Source organism: Telopea speciosissima, chromosome 7 (assembly GCF_018873765.1).
Source record: "Telopea speciosissima isolate NSW1024214 ecotype Mountain lineage chromosome 7, Tspe_v1, whole genome shotgun sequence".
NCBI classification, from domain to species: domain Eukaryota; kingdom Viridiplantae; phylum Streptophyta; class Magnoliopsida; order Proteales; family Proteaceae; genus Telopea; species Telopea speciosissima.
The window spans coordinates 34,305,710-34,324,741 of record NC_057922.1 but is presented as its reverse complement, the minus strand read 5'-3'; the positions used below and the strand labels follow the sequence as shown (position 1 = coordinate 34,324,741).

At 38.3% G+C, this 19,032-nt stretch overlaps 1 protein-coding gene across 1 annotated transcript; it reads left to right on the top strand.

Moving 5' to 3' along the window:
* Nucleotides 1-1,693: 1,693 nt before the first annotated feature.
* Nucleotides 1,694-11,950, top strand: LOC122666899 (protein translocase subunit SecA 1). Its single transcript, XM_043863001.1, has 6 exons — nucleotides 1,694-1,976; nucleotides 2,120-2,268; nucleotides 9,380-9,541; nucleotides 11,088-11,203; nucleotides 11,577-11,601; nucleotides 11,635-11,950. Exons 1-5 carry the CDS (start codon nucleotides 1,754-1,756, stop codon nucleotides 11,593-11,595), a joined length of 669 nt encoding a protein of 222 aa, XP_043718936.1. The 5' UTR covers nucleotides 1,694-1,753; the 3' UTR covers nucleotides 11,596-11,601; nucleotides 11,635-11,950.
* The last annotated feature ends 7,082 nt before the right edge of the window (nucleotides 11,951-19,032 follow it).

Here is a 19,032-nt window from a genome sequence, read left to right as displayed (position 1 = left end):
AAAGTGTAAATGTAACTGACAGATTGATTTGGATCGGTATCGACTGAGACCGATACCAATTCCTGGCTGATCCCGTATCAGTGGGTTAGTACAAACAAGGGTAACCTAAATCGATCAATCGGTTAGGTTTACCCTTTTATTTGTTCAAAAATTAGGTTTTTTTTTATCATTTTCACCCTTGTCAGTACCAACCCACCGATACAGGATCGGCCAGGAATCGATATCGGTATTTGTTAAGGAATTGGAGAGAGAGAGAGAGAGAGAGAGAGAGAGAGAGAGAGAGAGAGAGAGAGAGCATTGAGAATAAAAAAAGATATTAAAAAAAAAAAAACAAGAAAAGATTTGCCACAACATGCTTTTATATAATAGTATGATAGTATGATATGATATGATATGATATTAATACAGGGTCGGGTCAGGCTCAGCCCGAGGCCTAAACCCGAGCCCGACTCGACCCTACCAAGGCTCTTCGGATTGAAAAATCAGGGTTGGATCAGGGCCAGGCTCAGGGCAGGTTCGGGCCGGCCGAGCTTTTTTGACACCCCTACCAACAATCCCTCCCCCCCTTTTGAATCTTTGATTATATTGTCCCGATCCATGGAAGTCAATGTGAGCTAAATCGTTGACTCAACTGAGTTCATCCAGAGGGAGTTGAGCATCCTTGCCTATTGGACTCTACAATATGGTGCTAGGCTTAATGATATTGCTGGTCTGACCTAGCTAGACAACCTTTCCCTCAGCCTGATAGGGCCTGGGGTGGGTCTTTCAACTGGCAGGTGGATCAAGGCTAGAATTTCAAAGCCTGGGGTTGGACCAGACCAGATCTGGATTGAAGGCCTTGGGTTGCACCAAGCTCGTGCTGATCTACCATGAATTAAGTATCATAATTTTATATTTAATATATATTATGGCCAAATATTCTGTGTGCTGGGCGCATGCTACGCCCAAACTCATGGGGGTGGGTAAAATGACCACCTTGCCCCCCTGAAATGGTAGGTATACCCAACCCATGGGTGCAGGCTGCACTGCGGCACAAAGAACATCAGCCCATACATTATTCATGTTACAAATTTTTTTTTTCTTCTGATTTTCGTGTAACAAATATTGTAAAAAATGACAAAAGTAGGGCCAAGCTTATAGAACGGGCCTTAGCTGAGAAATCCTAGCTTGACCTTGGGCCGGACTGGGCTTGGATTTTCGAAAACATGGCCCAACTCATAATAGTGTCATTTAAACAAACCCTTGGTTGGAGCCATTGGAAGTTGAGTGCATGCCCCTAGGAGGTCAAGGGATCGACTCTCTTGGATTGCAGATTGTGCCAAAAAGGCACCCTTCTCTCCCTTCCCCTCTCCCCCCCTTAGTTGTAGATTGTGGGCTTGTCTTATCCTTCCCCCTTAGCTTATAGTTGGTCTGTGGGCCCTTGAATAGGATAGACCAAAAAAAAAACATAAATGAAACAAACCCTTTTGCGTATTTTATCAAAAATCCTTCATAAATTTTACGTGCAAGAGATCTCTACTTGATCGCATGTCTACTTGATCGCATGTCTCTATAACGAATGTCGACGTAGTTGATGAAAAACGTAACTATGAGTCACGATTTCAGAAGTAGAATGGACGTTGGAAGTTGGAACCCATTGTAGGAGTTGACTGTGATGGCTGGGGGCACGCTTTCAAATCTCTAAAGCCCTAAGTAAACCCTAACCGAAGAAGACGAGCCCGTTCCCTCTGTATAATTGCGGAGTAACGACGAAATGTCTCATCGACGCTTTCTCAACAATTTTCGCAGACCTGCAACCTTGTTTTCCTCATCCGAGCTTTATCACGATTGTTTTCCCTCTGCATCGCAGACGCGTTCCATCTTCTCCACTTCAGCTCTCCATGGGTCTTGGATGGACAAGATCAAAGGTGTCTTCACGGGCGAAAAGACTACTACTCTCCAAACTCAAGTCACCTCCCAATCTTTCACGCTCCTTAGTAAGCACTCATCGCCTGCGTTGCAAATCACCTATCTGCCACATTCATTTGATTTTTCTCGGCCATTTTGTTTCCTCTTTAATGGATATCGATTGGTGTTAATTTGTTAAATTCAAAGTAGTTATAAGATTTTGGGGCTGCAGAGTTCGCCGATGAACTGAAGACTGCGAGGAAAGCAGGGCAATTCAAGCAATTCGTGGTGGGTCGTGGCAGTGAGGCGACATTTGCTGACGCATTTGAGAAGCAGGAAACAATAATTAGATATCTTGGAACTTTTGATCCTACTGGAGAGGTCAGTCCTTAAATTCCACGCTCTCATCTTTAAAGTGTTGTAGAATTAAATGGAAGGTATTCCTTTAGAGCACTAAATCAGTGAAAGATAAGCTTTTCCGAATCTCTCCCTTCCACCCCCACCCCCCAAAAAAAAAAAAAAAAAAAAAAACCAAAATAAAACAAAGGAACAAAATATGTTGGGGATGTTGCCCTAGGTTCTTTTTAGTCGGAATGTTGTCGTAGTTGTTGCTTGCCTATTCTATCGTTTCAATTGAATCTGCACTCTCCCCTTTGCAATTCATGATGCTAAATAAACAACTATTACCGCTAAGACTACTACTACTCATAGAGTAGAACAACTCAAAGCTTAGATGCATTCCACCTAGTTTATGGTCTAGCCGAACTATTCCTAAGAGGAGAATTGACAGCTAAAAGCTAAGATTTTCCTTCTGATTGATGAGGGTGATGTACTGTGGAATCATTGAAAAGAAAGAAGCTGCTCAGTTGCCTATTCTGGTAACCTTCAAACATGCAAATCCTAGGTGAATGCAGGACATTTCCAGAAACTAGCAGAGTATCAATTTCCAATATGATATATCTACTGTGAAGTTTGAGTCAGAGAGTCTGAGGTAGCATGGTCCAGTGGAGTTATTTATGAACCCATTAGAACTGATTTATCAATACAGGTTGAATGCAAATTATTGCTTAATTGCTTTTTGGTTTGGTGCTAAAGCTAGATATCTAATGCTTTCATGAACTCATTCTACTACTTCCATAAAAATCCATGGAAGCCTTTTGTATAGAATATGTACCCACGTCAAGCAAACAGTTGTCAAATTCATCTTTCTGAGCCTATTGCTTAAATAGGCCAGTCCTAATCCATCTATTCCAGTTCCCGCAAAACCATAAGATTTTATTTTCTCACATCATATAAATATTTGTATTTCCTCAAATTAAACTCCCAAGTCTAATTGAAACCTAATTCAAATATTCTTCAACCTGAATATCTAAGTCCTTTATAGCCTATGTAAGATCCTTCCCTTGAATTGCTCAGCATCTGTCATAGTTGTGATAGAGGCTATGTAATATGGATCAGGCCTTCATTTCCATGAAGCTTTGTTGAAGTTTGAGGCAAGAGATTGAGTTGATGTGTCATCAACAATGGGTGTCTGATTGATTCAAGACTTCATGGGGTAGTTGTGAGGGAAAAGAGCCTTTAAACATGTGATCCAACACCTCTGCGTCTGTGGCCCACTCTGACTGCCTTACTCCTCTTTCTGAAAAGTGCACTATTGTGTGCTGAATATGTGATGGTTGTCATCACAAACAAACTTGAGGCATGAATGGAAGTGTAAGACAGAAGGTTATAAAAGCAAAAATAAAATGCAGAGATCTATTGGGCGGTTCTTTATCCTAGCTTTGGTTCATGACGGGATGTCAATTATGCATGTTGGGTTGGGTATTGATAATCACAAGATGATCAAACTGGAGCTCAAAAACTCGATCAGGATCATCTGGACTGATCCAACTGGCATTACATAAAGTATCATCTACTCCCCTGTTATTATTGGATTGACCCACTGCAGATCCCCTATCTCAGTTGTTTAGATTGGTACTGGTTGGGGCAGATCCACAAATTGATTCTGATTCTGATCCTGATCCTGATCCCTTGATTCTTTCTATATCTAAATTCTTTTTTGGTTATTTTTATTTGTTTATCAGTCTAGTTGGATTGCTCCTATAAAACAATAATACTTCAACATTCTTAGTGAAGGAGGAGTTATGCAACCAAGTCCCCTGCTTCCCTTACATTTAATGATTTGGGATTAAGAGTATTTTATCCACCATTTATTCCTCCATTTTAAAATGGTTAAGGAAATATGAAATCACTTCTTGTATTCTTCGACCTTCACTAGGGTTTTTTCTTCGTTAATGAATAATCATATTAGAGCTGACCTCTCAATGGAGAAGGGAATCTTGTTCTTCGGTGAAGTCATAAACGAGTACAGATCTTTATGCTGCACATTTCCAAAGAGTTTTAAAATGTGGATATGGGATCACATTTGAAAAATATGAGAGAACTGGTTTATCCACCTGCTTCTTACATTGGTTTAGTGATATGTTACGCACTTCATAGGCTTAATTGACTGCTCTCTTGAAATCCAGGATCCTCTAGAATTCGTGGTTTCTATAGATTGTGAAGGTAGGAACATATATGCTAATCTGTATCTGGTTCGGAGCATAACAGACGCACACACGTACACAGAGGTAGCTCTATTAACTTATAAAAAGGCTCTTCTTCATGTTAAGACTCTGCAACCAGCCAAATTTCATTACTCTATTAATGGAGAGGATTCTTATAGTATTTAGTTGGGCTGAGAAAATACAGTTGAAGATTCTCATACGTCAAAACATTTCATCAGACATATTTTCGATATTTCTCATTCTCTCTAGTACAATGATCAGCTAATGTTATGGTGAATTATCTAGCTGATGGTGGAGTTGGTAGAGGTACAATGTAAGAGGGATGAGATCCCATTCTCTCTCTCAATAATATTAACTAGATGTCACAATGGGATAATGATGCAGATACACTACCTTGGACCGACTCAAACCCAGTTGGGTATCCAAACCAAGATGAACCGGTTCCCAACCATGTTCTGGTTCAGTAGGATATTTAGAATTTATTTTATTTGGGAAAGATATGTAATATTTTATTTTGGGGTAGCTATTAGACTTATAGGGAAATTTCCAATTTGAGTTTTATTGAGTTTCTATTTTGATTAGTCTAAGTTTTAGGAAGTAATTAGGAGTCTTTATTTTTAGGAGTATTTTATTTCTCTTTATATATGATGTAATTCTCCATCGTTAGAGACAGAATTGAAGAATGAATTGAGTTTATGGTTTGAGTAGTCTGAGGGCTGTGTGCATGTGCACTCTTCCTTCCCCCCCCCCCCTCTTCTTCATATGTGATCACTCTTTTTCCCCCCCTCTCTTCTTCTAATGCGATTTCTTCTCTCCCCTTGCAACTCTAACTCTTCGATTGCTCTCTCTGTGAAGCCCACCATAACATATCCCCCCTGGGTCTGCATTATCTGGTATCAGAGCCAAAGGATCCATCCCCTTCCGGTCCATCTCTCTTATCCCATTCTCCTTCTTCCTTGTATTTCTTATCTTCCCGGTTATCCTACTGTCACACCAGTACCCCCATTCCCTTTCCATCTTCTGCAGCACCCCTACCCTTCTTTCTCTCCTTCACCTCCACTGAAACCCCAACCGCAACAACCCCTTTGTTTCCTCGCTGTAACAGCGACCAAAAAAAAAAAAAGCACCGAAAACCCCATTCATTCATCCTTCTTCCGCAGAAATCCATTCTCTCCAACTCCACCATTTCGATTCCACCCCATAGGGTTCCACCAGAAACCAGAAACAGAGAAAAAGGGAAAAAAACGAGAAGAGAAGAAGAGAAACAGAGAATTGAAGTAAAAAGAAGAAGCACTCTTACCTGATTTCAGCAGCTGTGGTTCAAACTCCATCTCCGGCCATCGAAGTTCCATTGGTGGCTTGACTTGAGCTCCTTGGTTGCAGCTCGCAGCACTTCTCCCCCCATCTCCTCTCTGGTTCGACAAAGAAATTGAGGAATCCAAGCACCCCACCGTTTTGGTAACCCCCACCCACGATCCCTCTTTTGTCCTTTACTTTCCTTATTTTTTTACGTTGTTCCTAAACTGCCCCTCCCATTTGTTTTATCCCCTTCTGTCCTATTTTCTAACTTGTTTCCAAGTTTACCCTTTACCGTATACGTGTTTTCTCCATCACCTTCTGTTACTTGCACTTTCTATAATTACAGTTCTGCCATTAGTGTCATAAAATTCCCTTTTATTTACTGTTTTGCCATTACCTCTTATGTTGCATATTCTCTTATTTGTGTGGACCCATACCGATTCCAAATACAACCCTGGCCATGAATTCTTTTGAGTTCAAGTTCAGAGTTCGGTTGCCTAATGGAAAGCTTGCTATGTTGTTTATTGATGAACGACAAAGCAACAATTTTGTCTCACGATCTGTGGTAGAGATGTTATCCAAGAACGACCAGATCATTATTCACTCTAAGGATTATGTATTTGTCGAATTCTCAGTTTCTTATTATTGTGATGGTGCTCATTGTGAAGTATTTGATTCCAAGGTTTAAAGTATCGGTATCGGGTATCGTATCAGTCAAGTGATTTTAAGAGATATCGTATCGTTTCGGAGATACGTATCGAACAATACAAATACGCATAGAAATGGTCAAGATACACATGGAAATACACATTTGGAACAAAAAACAATATAAATAAGCAATATATAATAAGTGTTATGTATAAAACCTAAAATGGTGAATAATGTATAACCAAACAAGTGTATTAAATTGAAATTGTTATAAAAGATGAAGTTTCTCACATGTTGTAATCGTCTATAGCCCTAAAGAGTATTGGATGATGCAAAGGATGATGTTGTAGCACTCCTTAATTCGTTTTTTAGTTTAAAAGTATGAAAAACCAAGATTAAATGCAAGATTTTAGACTCTTGGTTGAGAGTTTTCCTTCATTTTTCCGTTAGATTAGGAATTGTATAGAGTTTGTGAGTGAAAATGGCTTTTTTATGGAATGTATCGATAGTACCGGTACGTACCGGTACGTATCGGTGATGTATCGGTATGTATCGAGCCGTATCGATACATATCGATGCGTATTAAACCACCCACTGAACCCTTTATTGGACGTATCGATGGTATCGATATGTATCGGTCATATCGTATCGTATCGGCCTGTATCAGTCGATACATTTCGATACAATTCGAGACAGTTCATTTAAAAAAAAAAGGAGACGTATCGGTATGTATCATATCGGTATTGACCGATACCGATACGTATCGGTCCTTATCATATCGTATCGGTCGATACTTTAAACAATGTTTGATTCTCCTTGGCGTGTTATTAAATTGGGTCATGAATGGCTAGAAGAACGAAAAGGCATCATTGATCGTGACAGAAAGAGGCATCCTTTTCACATGCCCCAGACATTCATTCTTCATGGGTTAGTTGATGATTTTTGTTCCAGGCCAAAAGAGGCAGCACCAGTGATACAACCTCAATCAGAGCAGCCAAAAATAGTGGCAACGGAAGATGTGCAGATCATGGATCAAGTAACGACGGATTCCAATGTAGTGAAAGCAATTCCACATCATGAGTTCGTTCTTCCCCACGATTTTCCAGACATGGATGCACCCTCAAAGCTTCATATTTTAGATTTTCTTCAAGTTGCAGACATGGAACCAATTGACCCCACTGGTGAGCTTTTATTTCTACCATTCTACAAAACTCGTGGGCGAGTTTTTCTCAACACCGGGGGAATTGATGCAAATACACTACCTTGGACTGACCCAAACCCAATTGGGTATCCAAACTAAGATGAACCGGTTCCCAATCACGTTTTGGTTTAATAGGATATTTAGAATTTATTTATTTGGGAAAGATATGTATTCTTTTATTTTGGGGGTAGTTATTAGACTTGTAGGGAAATTTCCAATTTGAGTTTTATTGAGTTTCTATTTTGATTGGTCTAAGTTTTAGGAAGTAATTAGGAGTCTTTATTTTTAGGAGTATTTATATATGATGTAATTCTCCATCGTAGAGACAAAATTGAAGAATTAATTGAGTTTGTGGTTTGAGTAGCCTGAGGGCTGTGTGCGTGTGCACTCTTCCTCCCCCCCTCCTCTTCTTCTTATGCGGTCACTCTTCTTCCCCCCCCCCCTCTCTTCTTCTAATGCGATTTCTTCTCTCCCCCTGCAACTCTAACTCTTCTATTGCTCTCTCTGTGAAGCCCACCATAGCAGATCCCCCCTGGGTCTGCATTAGATACTTTTTGGGATCTCATAGCATTTGCAATGTGTAGAAGAATCATAGTTGTCAAGGCTCCGCTTAGGCGTCCAGGCGGATTTCTAAGTGCCTGGGCGGCTGCCGCCTTATTGTAGGGTGCCTTGCACTAGTTTAATTGGTATCGAACCAGGTTCTAGCACTTATTTATGCCAAATATCATTTAAGTAAATGTTCATTTACTTATGATATTATTTATAAATAAACAAAAAAAAAACCCTATTTGAATCCAATAAAAATAGTTAAAAATTTAAATTCTAAAAGGATAAAAAGTCAACCCCCTAGTTCAAGAACAAGAAGTCGATTTTTGGTAGTAGGTGAAATTTTTTATTTTCTAATGCTAGGTTTTTTTTTCAAATCTAAAGTTCCATAAGTCTTAATATGGTAAAGCATTACTAAAAACCAAAAGTGCGGTAAAATATTCATTTGTTTTGATATTTAACAAAATATTTTCATTCAGAGCGATTTTGACAGCTTTCATTCGCACCAAATAAGATTTGACTGGAACATAACTCCTTCAATATAAATAAGATTTAAGCAAACTTGGATTTGTTGGAAAGCTGGTTTTGTGCTCTACCTAATACAAAAAGTCTCACGTACAAATAAAATCATTTGATCAATCTAATTTCTTAGAGTACAAAAACTTTTCTATAAATCGATAACATGTTAATTATTTATTGATGAGTTCATATTTTCTGAGAACAGTATAAACCAAATGTGAGACTAGATATGCCTGAAAATGACCAATTCCAAGAACATATAAACCAAATGTATGTTTTGATTGTTTCAAACTTCCGATAGCTTGCTTCTTTAGTTCTATTGTCTTCTATTTGTATGTTGATTTTTGATGACTTGATGTGGCTTAATGTTGTATTTTGATGACTTGATGTAACTTAATGTTGATTTTTGATGACTGGATGTGGCTTAATGTTGATTTTTTATGATATAAGGTACATATTGTAGCATACTAAATAATGTTAGAAAAGAGGGGAAATAAAAAATTAACACTTGGGCGCCTTGGTCGCCTAGGTGGTCACCTTGTCGCCTAAGCGCTTAGACACACCTCCACCGCCTTGGGTCGCCTTGCCGTCTTGACAACAATGTGTAGAATGTTGAGGAAATATGGCATTTAATATGTTTGCAATCATGCAAACTTTTATCATTACAGTTGTACCTGTGTGATGGTTTTGTTTCTTGATTCATTATATGCAGAATCTCCAAAGCAGTCAAAAGAAAGATGCTGCAAAACATTGTAATTGTACAATTGCTGATGTTGAGAATGCCTTGTCAAAGTTTACATGGGCTAAAGAAGCACAGAAAAAGATAGAAAAGTTAAAGGAGGAAGGTAAACCAATGCCAAAGTCTTTGGCTGAGGTATCACTGCTCCATCCATTGTCTTGATTTTTCCGTCTTAATGTGCTGTTGAAAGAGTTCTAGTTCTTGGGTGTTGTGATTTTTATACATAAAATGATTGTCCCCATCTTTAAGGAACATTGTAGCATTTGTCACTTTCAAGAATGGCTCCAATGCTAGGAACCTAAGATACCTTTGCCATGTAATATTGGTGTGTTAGATCATTAGTGTCCAATATATCTTTTAGACCACCTGTTTTTTTGCTTTCGTCCAATAATGTTGTAGGTCAATGATTTGGTCAACTGTAATGGATCTTGATTGGGGTTTTCTCTGGATATTCTTTTCCAAGTTGTTAATTTGCATTTGGATAATTTGAGACAAGATTTTCCCTTGATGTATATGTATATATTTGAGCAATTTGATGACTTAGATCTACGATTTACTTGAACCTTGTGTTTTCCCCTCATTTGGTCAATCCAGCCATTCAATGTTTATTATTAGGTAGTTATCCATATATGAATGGAAGGTGATGTTTCTGAAAATCACAAGATAGATCTGAGCCATCCATTTTTATGGGTTTTTTTTTAAAATCTAAACCATATGTTCCCACTCAGAGTTGTGAGATTGCACAGTAATGTCAAGAGAAATGGTACTCATGCATAGACATACACGGGTTGTGTGCCAATACAAAAGGGGGCATTTGATTGAATTAGACTCTGAAATTTGACATGTGGCTAACCTAGACCATGTCCTCTCTATCCAACAGTCGGAATAGACATATCATTTGTCCACATGAATAAACCTTTGTGGGCAAGCCTTGGCACAATGGTTAATTTGTGCTATTGCAACCTGTTGGTTGCGGGTTCAAAACTTGGAAACAGCCTCTCTTGCGAAGCAGAGGGTAAGGCTGTGTACATTTGCCCCTTCCCAGACCGTACAGTAGCAGGAGCCTCGTGCACTAGGACGCTCTTTTTTTATTTTTTTTGATTTTGATTGATTTATTTATTTTATTAGGAACCATGATAAACTAAGAGTGTGACTGCATCAACTCTTTTCACTGCATTCAAAATGGTTTTCTGATAGACTACTGGCTGGATTCAGCCAGTTCTGTTGAATCCCAATTGAACCTAAATATCTGTAGATGGGAAGACCTGTCTGGATGAAGGTGCTTGTCAGCTGCAGGATTGGGTAGTTCTCTTCTATCTTGCATGAAGTCTTTTGATTGACCTGGAGATGCATGTTTGGTGCTCTGCTACTTGTGAAACTCCCATGTACTTCACTTGAACCAGAGATACATTTCAGGCAGGACTAGGTTATCAGAAGGCATGCTACATCATTTTTAATTCTTAACTGCATCTTTTGTTGTTTAATGCTTCTTTCTTACTGAAGTATGGCCGCATCTTTTATCTATTTTGGACATCAAATCTATATGCTGAAAGAGTTTACTCTCCATACATGTGAACTTTATTCTCTCTAATAAAATACCTGACATTCCCATTAACAACAAAAAAGAAAGAAAAGAAAATATTTTTTCCCCTTATCCTAATTCTTGTCTTATATTTTATAGGTGCAAAAGCTGATGGGATCAACACCATTAGATCTTGCCAGATCTAATTTGGCAAAGAGTGGGCAAATAAGTAGGAATGCACTCTGTCCTTGTGGTTCCAAGAAGAGATATAAACGGTACATTTCCCTCATTAAATTCTAATTTGTTTTTTCTTCTTTTCACATTTTAAATATACAATAAACAAAGAAAGGGATCCAATCGGGTAGACTGTTACTCTGTTAGAACTGGCTATCAATTAGTGCCCATGTAGTGCAGAAACATGGAGGTGTGATTCACCTCTTGCTGATAATCAATGGCCGGAAACGTACTCCAGTTGATATGAATAGCCTATGAACATTTATCGTCACTGAATGTCGAGAACTCAGAAGAGTCTGCATATGTCCTGTTTCCCTGCTCTTGTCATTCGTTTCATATACATGTTTTTTGGGTTATCAGCTAATCCTTTGGTTCGTTCCCCCCCCCCCCCCTCTTTCTTTTAATATCATGAAGGTGCTGCGGAAAGGACTAAAAAGGAATACATTTTTTGCGGATTTCAGTTTTCCTTCTGAGGGACCAGGTAAATGTGTTGTTGGTGCTTTAACATAGGAAAAGGATGATAACCAATGGATTGCAGTGTGACTATCATCTCCCGCTGTGCTCGGTGTGAGATTCATGTGTGGTCTTCTATCCTGAACACGAGAAATGTCTACAACCCCCATCCCTTCCTTGAGCCCCCCAGAAAAACAAATCTCCTGATCTCATCAGCTTGTAATGCAGCTAGAAATAAGAAAAGTTCAAGCATGTTGTTTGTTGTTTCATGCCGACTCTAAATTCCCTGTGGGGAAGTGATTTTATTAATCCAATACTTATGAGTCCATAGATGACAAAATAATGAAAATGCAAGGTTTTAATGATATTACTGTTACTATGGGATATCTACAAGAGAAATGGAAATGTACTTTTTGGACTCATGAGACTCATTTTGTAGGGCAAAAATTTCCTGATGCCCATAATCGCATGCGTCGAAATGGAATAATCCCCATATCTCACAAATACCCAGAAGGGCTTGGGGTCTCAAGAGAGAAAGAGAGTGACTACATCAGCCATATGGACTATTAATTTGGCCATTTTGAGTGTTGGCTATGTGTCAATTTTTATTGTCTATCCCATTCAAAAAGCCCATCTAACTATTGAACCTTTCTCATCTTATGTATCAAATAATTTCTCCTTCATCTTTTTACCTTTTTTTCTTAGTTTTATTTCTTTGCAAAGGGATTTGTGCTTGGGTTAGAATCTACTACATGATTTATAGGTTGATGAATGCGGATTTGGATCCTTTGCGGCTTGGGGTTGTGAGGCCATCGTGTTGAGGGAAACTATCAGATCGCCACCTCAGCACATATGCCTAGCCAAACGAGCTCCTTTCAAATTTGAATTTTAAGTGGTAGTTTAGAAAAGCTCGATGCCCAACCATTGGATGGCGACCTGACAGTTGCGTGCAGCACGATAGCTGCACAACCCTAGACCGCAAAGGATCCAAATCCGAGGAATAAAGTAGATTATTGCTTTGTGATAGAGAAACAAGACATATGATGTGAATAAAGGCTACCGACATAGTCCATGGAAAGATTTCTATCCCACGCTAAAATTATAGAAAGGAAGATGATAAACAGAATTGGAACCCAACAATTAAAACTGGGTAGCACTAAAAAATTGGATTGGACATCCCCAATCTATCCTGATATGGATGGATATTTGAGGGAAGCTTAGCAATATATGTTGGGCTATATAGTATATTGATCCATAATCAGTTGATGCTGCTCTGGAACAGCCCGGCTGCTCAATCTGATTGATTTTACCCACGATGGAAAGAGAATATCTTCATCCACCACATCTAACCCTCTGATTAGACTAAAAGAATGGTATTTTGAATCACATACAATAAACGGTAGGAATTAATGATGAATCCAAAATCCAATTATAGCATCACATCATCAATGGTGAAGAGATTCTCTCATCACTTGGGTGAAAGAAAACTAATCCATAATAAAATTTGCAAGAATCTCACTCCTCCATTATTGCCTCCTCTTGTAAAATGTAGGGATCTCAAACAACTGGTCCAAAGTCAGCTTCAATCGGGTTTAATCAGTCCCCACATATTTAAGGTCCTAAACTCTTTAGTTAATTGGGCTACATAGGCTAAACATAGATACGTTTATATTCAGTCTGTCGATTATCAATCCTTAATTAAGGTTAAGTTAATTAGACTACATAATCAGTCTTTAAACGAACTAATTGGTCTATAAATGAACTGCAAATTGGTCATAAGAAAGTTGGTCAAATTCTAAACGGGCTAATCAGGCTAAAAAAGATTGATTACCGGTGTCGGTAAGTCCTTGTTGGATGCCTATCAGGTTACAACCAAGCATTATGAACATTCAAATAATAATTGACCTGAGCTTAACACTGGACCATTTTCTAACCAATCGATCCGATTTCAAGCTTTTCAACTGGTCAATTCCAATCAGGTCTGCTGGTGCGTATAACACATGATGAATTGATTGAATGGAAAGGAATGAAAAGATAAAATCTTGGATTTTAGATTGGATAGCTTTAGTATATTAGAGGACCAATTCTTTTCTTCTCATTCTCTTTTTTTGTTTGACATGTGAAGCAGCCAACCAACGTTGAAGAATTTCTTTTCTCTTTCCTTTCTCTCTTTCATTTTTCTCGTTTGTCCCGATCTATTAAAGGTATAAAGTAAGATTATAATATTGTATAACACAACCCCAATCCTCTCTCTCTCTCCAAGTTCTCTCCTACACACTTGTGGGAAGGGAGAGAGGAGAGAACAAGAAAGTGTACAGTGAGAAAGTGAATAAGAGAATGTGGAGAGGGATAGAGGAGGGAATAAGAATGTAGAGAGAAAATGAGATGATAAGAGAACGTGGAGAGAGAGAGAGAGAGAGAGAGAGAGAGAGACAGGAAGGATTTGAGAAAGTGAATAAGAGAATGTGGAGAGGGATAGAGGAGGGAATAAGACTGTAGAGAGAAAATGAGATGATAAGAGAACGTGGAGAGAGAGAGAAGAGAGAGAGAGAGAGAGAGAGAGAGAGAGAGAGAGAGAATAAGAGAATAAGAGATTAAGAGAGAGAGAGAGAGAGAGAGAGAGAGAGAATAAGAGATTAAGTGGAGAGAGAGAGAGAGAGAGAGAGAGAGAGAGAGAGAGAGAGAGAGAGAGATTATGTAGAGATTGTGGAGAACCTTATCCCATACAATTCCCTACCCGTCCAAATCCTCAATTTCGTCTCATAGGGGTGAACCGGGTAAGGAAGAATTTTTTTTGTGTATGGTTCTCTGACCGGTGCGGTTCCCTACTTCCTCTCACAAGAGGAGGGTGGACCCCACCTAGGCAGACTGTTGGTCAGGTGCCCTGGGTGGATCCCACCCCCTTTTGTGAGAAGAACTAGGGAACCGCACCGGTCAGGAAACCGTAGGCGATAACGATTCGGCAGAGAATTGTATAGGATAATTGATCGGTTTTGATATGATTCGATGAGATCGATATGATTGACCGAAACTGACTAAATAGACCAGGACCGAAATGAAAAGAACCCAATAAAAAGATCGATAAAAGTAATAGTTTTCATTATTTGTTTATTTATTTATATTCTTTGTATTAGCTAGGTTATAATTGATTATAACTACTAAAAACTAATAGATATGATGTATATAGGAGCTCAATTTAAGGTGCTAATTGAAAATTTTCTATTACTATTTTTTATTTGTATTTTGATAACCGAAAAGAAATTGAGATGGAATCAATAGCTGAGATTTATAGGAGATCGAAACCAACAAGCCTGATAGCAAATTGGTTTTGATTTTAAGGACTAATAATTAGCTTATTGATTGGTTTTGGTTTAAGTTTTGAACCAACATATACTAAGTGCCTTGATCGGTCCAACCGAAATCCCTTACGTAAGACTAACATCAAAACATAAACACTATATATTCAATATCCACTCTAATGAAAAAATTGTAATGGAGAGGGTTTCTCACATTAGAATTTGCACGTTACCACCATTTAAGTGGTCTGAAAATGTATCAATCCATGTGGATCCCATATTTTCATAAAAGATAAAATAAAAATAAAACAAAAACATGTATGAGACTCACACTTTTCATAAGAGAACATGTGAAAAAATCCACAGATTATCTTTTCCCCAAATTGTAATTACTATTCTAGTTTGAGAGGGGGAGAGAGGTTGGGAGAGAGACAGAGAGAGGAATGCAGAGGTCGAGAGGTGGAGAGAGCTAGGGCAAGGAGGGAGATGCAGAGAGAGAAGTCGGAAGACGGAGAGAGGTAGGGCGAGGAAGGGGATGCAGAGAGGCAAGGAAGAGGAGAGAGAGAGAGAGAGAGGGTTGGTGGAGGATGCAGAGGCGAGAGTGGGTGAGAGATTATCGTCACAACCTGTTTCAATTAAAATGTTGAAACGATTAAAAATGGGGCAATTACTATCACTCCCTTATAATTAGCCTATATTTATTAAAACTTCCCTATATGAAACTTCTTTTCTGCTACTCCCCTGCTTTTAAACTTTTACCTCTTCTTCTCCCCTCATGTTTTTAAATATCCTGATTGTCCTTCCTTTTCAGCTAGGAACTCTGGTAATCTATTTATCCATTCATAGTGAGTGGCTCACAAATTGCTTTTACCAAACCAAGAAAGAACCAACCGGTTAAAGCAACTTGTGAGCCACTCACTAAGAATGGATAAATAGATTAGTAGGTTACCAGGTGAAAAGGAAGGGCAACCTAGGTATTTAAAAACATGAGGGGAAAAGGAGATGTAAAAGTTTAAAAGTAGGGGAATATCAAAAAAGAAGTTTAAGGTAAAGGAGTTTTAGTAAATATAAGTTAAGTGTAGGGGAGTGATAGTAATTGCGCCACTAAAAATCTATGATATTAGAGCCATGGTTTGAACCTTTATCTGTTCCATTTCTTAAGCAATTCCATTTCTTCCAGTTCCTCTAATAGAGGGGAGCAAAAATGACTATCCTACACCTTTCCGAATACATTGTCTAGTGGAATCCACCTATTTTATTAGAGGAACTTGAAAAAATGTAGCAGATAAGAAATGGAGCAGATAAAAATACCCATAGTTATCAATGATTCAGTGTAGATCGAAAAAATTACATAAAATGGCAAAAAGTTACTCTTTCTTACGTTGTCAAAATTTTTTTTCTTCTTTCTTTTCATGTTGGAGGTTATAATCAGAAATAAAAAAAAAACAAAAAAAGAAAAAAGGAAGATCGGATCGCGGGTTTGGAACCTTTGTGGCTTGGGGTTGTGAGGCCATCGTGTTGAGGGAAACTATCAGATCGCCACCTCAACACATATGCCTAGGCAAACGAGCTCCTTTCAAATTTGAATTTTAAGTGGTAGTTTAGAAAAGCTCGATGCCCAACCATTGGATGGCGACCTGACAGTTGCGTGCAGCACGATAGCTGCACAACCCTAGACCGCAGAGGATCCAAATCCGAGGAATAAAGTAGATTATTGCTTTGTGATAGAGAAACAAGACATATGATGTGAATAAAGGCTACCAACATAGTCCATGGAAAGATTTCTATCCCACGCTAAAATTATAGAAAGGAAGATGATAAACAGAATTGGAACCCAACAATTAAAACTGGGTAGCACTAAAAAATTGGATTGGACATCCCCAATCTATCCTGATATGGATGGATATTTGAGGGAAGCTTAGCAATATATGTTGGGCTATATAGTATATTGATCCATAATCAGTTGATGCTGCTCTGGAACAGCCCGGCTGCTCAATCTGATTGATTTTACCCACGATGGAAAGAGAATATCTTCATCCTACCACATCTAACCCTCTGATTAGACTAAAAGAATGGTATTTTGAATCACATACAATAAACGGTAGGAATTAATGATGAATTCAAAATCCAATTATAGCATCACATCATCAATGGTGAAGAGATTCTCTCATCACTTGGGTGAAAGAAAACTAATCCATAATAAAATTTGCAAGAATCTCACTCCTCCATTATTGCCTCTTCTTGTAAAATGTAGGGATCTCAAACAACTGGTCCAAAGTCAGTTTCAATCGGGTTTAATCAGTCCCCACATATTTAAGGTCCTAAACTCTTTAGTTAATTGGGCTACATAGGCTAAACATAGATACGTTTATATTCAGTCTGTCGATTATCAATCCTTAATTAAGATTAAGTTAATTAGATTACATAATCAGTCTTTAAACGAACTAATTGGTCTATAAATGAACTGCAAATTGGTCATAAGAAAGTTGGTCAAATTCTAAACGGGCTAATCAGGCTAAAAAAGATTGATTACCGGTGTCGGTAAGTCCTTTTGGATGCCTATCAGGTTACAACCAAGCATTCTGAACATTCAAATAATAATTGACCTGAGCTTAACACTGGACCATTTTCTAACCAATCGATCCGATTTCAAGCTTTTCAACTGGTCAATTCCAATCAGGTCTGCTGGTGCGTATAACACATGATGAATTGATTGAATGGAAAGGAATGAAAAGATAAAATCTTGGATTTTAGATTGGATAGCTTTAGTATATTAGAGGACCAATTCTTTTCTTCTCATTCTCTTTTTTGTTTGACATGTGAAGCAGCCAACCAACGTTGAAGAATTTCTTTTCTCTTTCCTTTCTCTCTTTCATTTTTCTCGTTTGTCCCGATCTATTAAAGGTATAAAGTAAGATTATAATATTGTATAACACAACCCCAATCCTCTCTCTCTCTCCAAGTTCTCTCCTACACACTTGTGGGAAGGGAGAGAGGAGAGAACAAGAAAGTGTAGAGTGAGAAAGTGAATAAGAGAATGTGGAGAGGGATAGAGGAGGGAATAAGAATGTAGAGAGAAAATGAGATGATAAGAGAACGTGGAGAGAGAGAGAGAGAGAGAGAGAGAGAGGAGACAGGAAGGATTAAGAGTAGATAAAGAATAAGAGATTAAGTGGAGAGAGAGAGAGAGAGAGAGAGAGAGAGAGAGAATAAGAGATTAAGTGGAGAGAGAGAGAGAGAGAGAGAGAGAGAGAGAGAGAGAGATTATGTAGAGATTGTGGAGAACCTTATCCCATACAATTCCCTACCCGTCCAAATCCTCAATTTCCTCTCATAGGGGTGAACCGGGTAAGGAAGAATTTTTTGTGTGTATGGTTCTCTGACCGGTGCGGTTCCCTACTTCCTCTCACAAGAGGAGGGTGGACCCCACCTAGGCAGACTGTTGGTCAGTGCCCTGGGTGGATCCCACCCCTTTTGTGAGAAGAACTAGGAACCGCACCTGGTCAGAAACCGTAGGCGATAACGATTCCGAGAGAATTATATAGGATAATTGATCGGTTTTGATATGATTCGATGAGATCGATATGATTGACCGAAACCCGACTAAATAGACCAGGACCGAAATGAAAAGAACCCAATAAAAAGATCGATAAAAGTAATAGTTTTCATTATTTGTTTATTTATTTATATTCTTTGTATTAGCTAGGTTATAATTGATTATAACTACTAAAAACTAATAGATATGATGTATATAGGAGCTCAATTTAAGGTGCTAATTGAAAAATTTCTATTACTATTTTTTATTTGTATTTTGATAACCGAAAAGAAATTGAGATGGAATCAATAGCTGAGATTTATAGGAGATCGAAACCAACAAGCCTGATAGCAAATTGGTTTTGATTTTAAGGACTAATAATTAGCTTATTGATTGGTTTTGGTTTAAGTTTTGAACCAACATATACTAAGTGCCTTGATCGGTCCAACCTGGAAATCCCTTACGTAAGACTAACATCAAAACATAAACACTATATATTCAATATCCACTCTAATGAAAAAATTGTAATGGAGAGGGTTTCTCACATTAGAATTTGCATGTTACCACCATTTAAGTGGTCTGAAAA